Source organism: Eulemur rufifrons, chromosome 18, assembly GCF_041146395.1.
Source record: "Eulemur rufifrons isolate Redbay chromosome 18, OSU_ERuf_1, whole genome shotgun sequence".
Taxonomy (NCBI): Eukaryota; Metazoa; Chordata; class Mammalia; order Primates; family Lemuridae; genus Eulemur; species Eulemur rufifrons.
This window is the reverse complement of record NC_091000.1, coordinates 13218123-13225509: the sequence shown is the minus strand read 5'-3', so window position 1 is coordinate 13225509 and position 7387 is coordinate 13218123. Positions and strand designations below refer to the sequence as shown.

The window sequence follows — 7387 nt, the reverse complement described above, 5'->3', positions numbered from 1 at the left end:
GGTACTCATATAATACATAATGAGTATAATACCAGACATTTAGAAGCTTAGACACTGACTGATAAATGAGTCATGCTAGGAAATATGCATTTATGAAAAAATAAAGAAGAAAATAAAAATCTGAAGGATACACCCCAGGAAAAGAAAATTTAAAAAAGAAAATATGCATTTATGGTCTTTTTGATGCATTTAGCAGTCAATGAGAGTTCAACAAAATAGAGAATGTGCATTAAGTGGTCTTTATTGGTGTTTCAAATTCAGTTATTTCTTCATTATCAGTTCTTTAGTTAATTGTACAAGTATGGTAAGTTATTTTCTATTTGCTGTGAGAATTTAAATGTAAAATAAATACAAAATACATTTGTGGTTTAATGAACACTCAATGAAGCATTTTTTCTGAGGTATTCCTTTTGGTCTGGTTCTATCCCAGATCTGTCTTTTTACTTCCCCTAGGAATTGTCTATTAAACCACACAATGGATCTGTGAATTTATGGATCAAGTTCACTGCGCACCAATGAACTTGCGATTTAATTACAATTAGACGTATTTTTTGATCTCATCATACAATACCAATACAAAAGCACCACCCATGCCTCTCAACACATTGGACCAGGCACCCTTGAAGAAGGCCTTGGCTCCTTCATCTTTTGCAATCTTCCTCCAGCAGTCGATTGTCCCCGTGTACATGATATCAGCTGTGGAAACAAATGTTGGTGAGGGCTCCATAACGCTGGAGGAAAGAGACTTTTCCTCTGAAAGACATCTGCACACAGTGTCATCAGTTTTGTAAAATTAAAATCACTTGGGTATTAAGCCCTGCTCTGTGCAACATTCAACTGGACATCTCCTCCCTTGCTTAACAGGCTGGGACTCCTGTCATTCCTACTCCGTTAATTCAAGATCACTGAAGAAGTGGGGCAAGTAACCAATCAATTGACAGACCGTGCAACTGTAAAACAGGAAGGGAGCAGGTGGAGCCGGAGGATTCTGCTACATGGTCACCTTCCTTATGGGTGAGAAAAGTGAGGCCTAGTCTCAGATTGTAGTGCCCAAAGATACACAGTTAAAATAAAAAGGTATAACTATTTGGTTGAACCCTGTGAAATGGCTAACATTTTGACTGTTTTTGACTTGAAAAATGGCAATTTCATATGTTTCAACCTGTAGAAGCCAAAACTTTTTCTCTCCTGACACATTGCTTCAGGCCATCTCTCATCCAGCTAAAACACCCCCTCCCCTAACACTTGAAATAATTAGACAAGGGAAGCAAGAATTCTTTTTAAACACACTAGTTAATTACTTCTTTTCCCTTGTGTTTACATGGAGGCTCTAAGGAAGAGGCCTACGGTCTCCATAATGCGGGATACGAAGTAAAATTCGCTTCTAAATATCTCATTTTTAATGTTCTTATCGTCTCTTTAATAAAAAGAAAAAAATCTTTTCCCTAAAGGAGCAGTTAAGAATGTTGAGGGTAATTAATACCATCTTTTTTTCCTAAGTCCTTATCAAATAATTTTGTCAATTCATTTAGCATGATGAAGACTAAATACTGTTCTCCTTTGGTGAAGAATAAGGGAGACTTAGCTCGGCAGAGCTCAGGCTTACCCCCTTTCCGACCAGACTGCATCATCATCCTACGACGAACAGTGTCAAAAGGGTAGGACACCAGCCCTGCAACCGCCGTCACGCTCTGGGCAATCATCCAGCTCACAAAAATGTGCACATTCTTGGGGTCAGGCAGCATCCCTGTGGGCAGAGCCAAGAAGCCAAATGGCTGTGAGGTGATTGTCTCGGCAGCTCAGCAAAAGGTAGGTGGAGGGAGGACGAGGACACTGCACCTCCAACGCCAGGCTCCGCCCTGCCGGAAGAACCTGTGCCCATGAGGCTGTCTCAGGTATGACCAGGCAGCCAACAGAAGTTGGTTGCCGTCCTCTCTGGGTCCAGGGAAGCCAGCGTTCTGCTCAGTACGCAGGGCATGCTGAAGTGGCTTCAGGTCACTGTACAGCCCTGTCAGGAGGAAGTTAGGCTCCGCCTTCTTCCTCTCTGAATAACTCCAGGCCAGAGTTTATTTCAGTAAAGGACACAGAGGTTCCTTTAGCTATTAATTTGTCCACACCATACCACCTTCTCGTTTAGAAGCCTGGGTTTAGCCCAGAGACTAGGAAAAAAACAAGATTAATAAAGTGCTCTATGAGTTCCGCAGGATCCTCTCTCCACACGCCCATCCCCCATGCTCCCTCTCACCTTTGGCAGTATCATAGATGCCAAAGTAGGCAGCTCTGTAGATAATGATGCCCTGGACAGAGACGTTGAAGCCCTGGTAGAGACCCTTGAGGCCATCAGACTTGAAGATCTTGGTGATACAGTTGCCCAGACCAGTGAACTCACGCTGCGCGGCGCCCTTGCCCACATCGGCAGCCAACCTGGTCCTAGCAAAGTCCAGCGGGTAGACAAAGCAAAGAGAGGTGGCCCCAGCGGCCCCACCGGAAGCCAGGTTACCAGCAAAGTAGCGCCAGAACTGCTTATGCCGATCCACGCCCCCCAGGAAGATCTGCTTGTACTTGTCCTTGAAGGCGAAGTTGAGAGCTTGGGTGGGGAAGTAACGGATCACGTTGGCCAGGTTACCCCTCCAGAAGGAGAGAAAGCCCTGCTCCTTGGGGATTCTCACCACGCAATCAATGATCCCTTTGTACTGCTTCTCAGCACTGATCTGTTTGCTGGCATGCTGGACCTGGGGTGGGGGGAGGGACAGAGGACAGGCAGGGCAGGGAGAAGGGAAGAGGACAGAAGAAAAAGGAGGTTTGCAATTCCTAGATTGCCTTTTGAAGAAACAAAAAGAGTATGAGGAAATCAAATGGATATTGAGGAAATGTAAATAAATGTTAGTTACTTGGATAATAAGCCAAAATGATTCAATTTTGCCTCAGTTATCAGAACATTCAAGAAAAATGTTTTGGCTCCAAATAAACTTAAAAAGAGGTTATTTAATTATGTAAAGATAGCCATTCATTTATTGCATTTTCAAGAACTGTACTAGGGGCTTACTGAGAGAGAGAAATGAATAAAGAGTCCTGCCTCAAAGAGCTCCCGATTTAATAGACAGGGTAGGCACGAGAGGACAATTCTTTGGTGTCACTCTGGTCTCCCTTGAGTTGAGGATCTCTGAGTAGTAGAGGCTCTAACGGAGGAAGGAGAATAAATCCACTGGGTATTAGAACCCCCAAAATTTTCAAGCAGATTATCCAAGTACTCAATTATTGAGGGGCTGTTGCTGTTGTGAGCAATTTATTGAGGTTTTTGTTGCTGATCATTTTGACTCTCAAATCAGGCTTCTTGTCTTTGAGGGGCCCTTGCCTTTTGGGCAGGTGGAGAAAAACAGGATAGGTGGGATGATGACAAGCCATTCAGTGACCAGGCTGAGGAGGAAAAAATTGGGGGAGAGCATAAATAAGGTGATCTGAGTTTATTCTGAAAACATTTTCTTGATCTCTCAAAACCTCTCAGCTTCATCTGTCTTAGACAGGTTATATAAAGATGAATGAAAATGTATGTCAGCCTACACAGCACGGTGCGTGGGACACAGTAAGCGAGTTCTTGAGTTAATTATTTTTATTTTTTCTAATGTAAAAGGTGGATGCAGGTAGGAAGGTGCAAGGGATATTGAAAATCAAAAGGTGAGGCCGGCCTCAGAGGCCTTAGTGGAGTGCCGGTGCTGTCACGGGCGCAGGAGCTGGCTCGCGGCGAACCACTCCGGGGTGGGTTTCCATATATAGACACCCGAACACTGGGCGCCACCCGACACCAGGAATCTGCGACTGACGCGGGACCTGTCTCAGCGCAGAGGGCACCTTCTCCTTCGCGCAGGCCGGGCGCGGGCCTGTGGCCTAGCGCAGGTTCCCCGCGGCGCTCGCGCGCGCGCCCCGCAGCTCGCGCCGCAGCCCGGCGCCCGCCCGCCCGCACACGGCCGCCGCGCCACCCGCGCGCCGCGCTCACCTGCAGCAGCAGTTTGACCCTCTCGATGGGGGCGACCGCGGTCTTGGAGACGGCAGCGGCGATGCCACCTGCCAGGAAGTCCTTCAGGAAGCTCAAAGCTTGATCGCTCATGGTGACAGCCGGACGCACAGAGCCTGCACCGCGCCGCGCTCCCGCCCCGTGCCCGTCCCTGCGCGATGCGGAGGGGCCGCTCGCCTCGCCCGCAGTCCTCCTTATATGCCCCGCGCGGCGTCTCGCGAGAGGAGGCGGGCCCGGGCCGGCGCGCGCGCTGCGCATTGGCCCGGCAGGTGCCCGCACACCCCGCCCCGGGCCTCCTCTGCAGAGGGCATCGGGGGCGAAGGCGCTTCCGGCAGGCAGGGGTGGGCCGGGGGCTGTGCTTCAGCTTGGGACGTTTAAAGGGCAAATTCATGTTATCTGTCCCGGCGAGCAGCGGGAACACCGTGTCACTGCAGCAGCATGTGGGCCGCTGTATTTATAGCACACGAAGGCTTAGGCTGGGGCCGACCTGGGGACACGCACGGGACCCGCTGCCTCAGGCGGGGCTTGCTTTAACCTCGGGCCTGCGCTCCTGGCCAAGGGACTTAGGGCTATTTTCTTCTTCTTGCATGTAACGGCGTCCCTCCCCAGAGCTCCCTGCCTGGGTTTGGGCCTCTTCAGAGCTGTGCGCTCCCCAAAATAAATTACAGTCCTCCTAAATAAATACTAACGTCACTTGATGCCGTGATTGCTTCATATAATCTGGCAAACTACTGTCTCCCACTTCTCTTCATTCAATCATTCGTTCAGTCATTCATTCAGCCATTCATTGTGCTCTCAAATGTTTATGTGCCCGGCACTCAGTGCCCCGGGAAAGGTCAGGTGCAGGGGGCCGCTTGGTGAATTCCTACTCGCTTTAGCAAAGGTGTGCCTACGTTTTGCTTTTCTGTTAGGTCAGACTGTTACGCTATGACACACAGCCTGATGACTCTAAGATATAGGACACTTCTTTTGGAAGCCCCTCATACATCTCATACCTCATAGGACACTTCTTTTGTAAGGCCCTAAAGGGCTTAATGTGTCACTCTGCTCTCAACGGAATCTCAGCACATATTCTGGGTAGAATGTTCTCAGTCAGCTGGCACCTCCTTGAGGGTCAGTGCCGTCAGCCTTTCAGGGATGGTCCAATCCTTGGCTGTATTTGCCTCTGTTTAACAGGGATCTAGGGTTGGGGAAACACTAGAAACACCAGGAAACATTGCAATTAATTTTTAAAATGTATTAATATGAGCTTTAATTTTCCTTAACTCTTTTTTTAAGATAGTTCATATGACCATACAGGTTTTCAAATACAGCTGTTCCTTCCTCCGGAATGACTGCAATTCATTTTTAACTCTAACCTCTTTACTCAATTCTCTCCCCACATTTGCTGTTGTTCGTTTGTGTATTTGGCAAAGTTTGTTCATTTTTTTGATTAGCTTTCTTTTTTTCTGATGCTTGCTGATGAAAGCAGACATCACGTTAGGTGGTTTTGAGCTTCAGCTGTGTGTCACCCTGGGTCTGGAGACTTCAGTAGAGCAAAGGTCACTCGTTGGGTGCCAGGACCACAGAGGGTATGTGTTTATCCGAGATTGGGGCAAGTGAGAGTTCAGAAATCCAGGTGAGCAGTGTGAAACTAGGATCTAGTGCAAAGTTGCCAGAAGTGAGAGCAGACAGAAGATCAAGAACTCAGGACAGAAAAACAAAAAAGCCATTGCCATTTATGCATTCATTCAACAAACACTTGCTGAGCATTTATTGTGTACCAAGAACTAAGTGTAACCCTGTGGATTCAATATAAGACGTGGTTCATCTCCAAAGACCTTACAGTTCAGTGTATTTGTTGCTTGTTCAGCTTTATTTTTCACAGTTTCATGTATAGATTTCCATGGATCTACATAATCGACATATTAATTATTTTTAATTATAATGTATTTCATCTTGTTAACATAGAACAGTTGCTTAAACTATTTTCCTTTTAATTGTGTGTGAGAATTGTATCTTGTTTTTATTATGAGAAATAATGCTGCTATCTAAGCACTTGCACAAATTTCGTTTTCTCCTTTAAGTTGTTTTCGTTTCATATATTCCCACAATGGAGTGGATAGATTGAAGGTTTTAAAAGTTTTGTAGCTCCTGCTACGTATACATTGACAAACTGCTCTTCAGAAATATAGGCCCATCAGTAATGTAAATGAGCTCTTGTTTCTCCCAGCCCGTCCTCCAACACTGGCATCTTTTAAGCATTTCTGCCATTTTATGAATTTTCATTTGTATTTCTTTCATTGCTGTGAAACTGTACATATTCCATATGATTCAATTTAATTTGACAGGGTTTCCTTTTGTGTAGACTTTTAATTGTCCTTGACCACTTATGGAGTGAAAGCAGAGTATCCATACAACAATTTTTCATGTATTTGGGACAATAAATGTGTTGATTATTTTTCATTTTGTTGTTTTCTTTTTGATACTTATTTTATTATATTGTTCTATCAATGTTATTTATTTAAATATGGACAGACCTGTATTATGATGACATATTTCATATTCTGATATAAACATATCTCTTTTAGAGACATATTAGTCTATTTGCCCTAATATTTTGTCCATTTTCTTCTACTTTTGGTAGTTATTTTTAAAATATGTAACACTGCACCATAGAGTGTAAGGAGGTATGGATCTAATTTCACTTTCTTCCATACCATTCTTGGATATTCCAAAACTAATTCTCAAGTAGATATTTTCTTCTCTACATTATTTGTCTTCTATTACTAATTCTAGTTCGTCACATATTAAGTTCTTATAATAGCTTTAATTTATGAAATAGCCATACTATGACACATTTCTTTGAACGTCATTTTAAAAAAAACTGACAATGTGATTCTACAACCACTTAAAAAATAAAGTTTTATCTGATTATATGTCTGGATTTATTTTTACTATCAAGTTGCTCAATTATTTAACCATCACCAGAAGATCTTTAATATACATTTAAATTAAATAAAATATTAATTTAACATATTAATTCAAGGTGTATTATCATCTTTGTTACACTTAATTTTACCAATCAGAATTTTGGGTATTTCTAAATTGGACATATATTTCTCCTTGGCTTCTCTCCAATTATCCTATTATATAGGGGAAGCTGTAGCTGGAATCCTTGACAAGAACTTTTCCATGAAAACCCACTGTCCTCTCCCTCTGTGGACTTTCTCAGAAAAGAGAGGCCTCAGATGCCCTTAAGAGCATGAGCTGCCTGTGATCACAAGATCCAGGTATCACTTACACAGGCAGGGGAGAGAATGGTGCTCGGCAGAACATGTGTCCACCCGCCAGTCCCAGTACTCGGTGGCTCTCTGCCAGCATGAGGATGGACGA

General features: G+C 44.3%; 1 protein-coding gene across 1 annotated transcript; it reads right to left on the bottom strand.

Annotated features, from left to right (window-relative positions):
• Positions 1-231: 231 nt before the first annotated feature.
• Positions 232-4179, bottom strand: SLC25A4 (solute carrier family 25 member 4). The gene is made up of 4 exons (XM_069492908.1): positions 3995-4179; positions 2246-2732; positions 1607-1747; positions 232-696 (listed from the first exon to the last, which is right to left on the bottom strand). Exons 1-4 carry the CDS (start codon positions 4103-4105, stop codon positions 539-541), a joined length of 897 nt encoding a protein of 298 aa, XP_069349009.1. The 5' UTR covers positions 4106-4179; the 3' UTR covers positions 232-538.
• Between the last annotated feature and the right edge of the window lie 3208 nt (positions 4180-7387).

Coding starts and splice junctions, on each gene's coding strand:
- SLC25A4 (XM_069492908.1), bottom strand. CDS start 4,105: ATGAGCGATCAAGCTTTGAGCTTCCTGAAGGACTTCCTGGCAGGTGGC. Junction 2,733..3,994: donor GGGTCAAACTGCTGCTGCAG/GTGAGCGCGGCG, acceptor CCCCCACCCCAG/GTCCAGCATGCCAGCAAACA. Junction 697..1,606: donor GCAGTCTGGTCGGAAAGGGG/GTAAGCCTGAGC, acceptor TTGTTTCCACAG/CTGATATCATGTACACGGGG.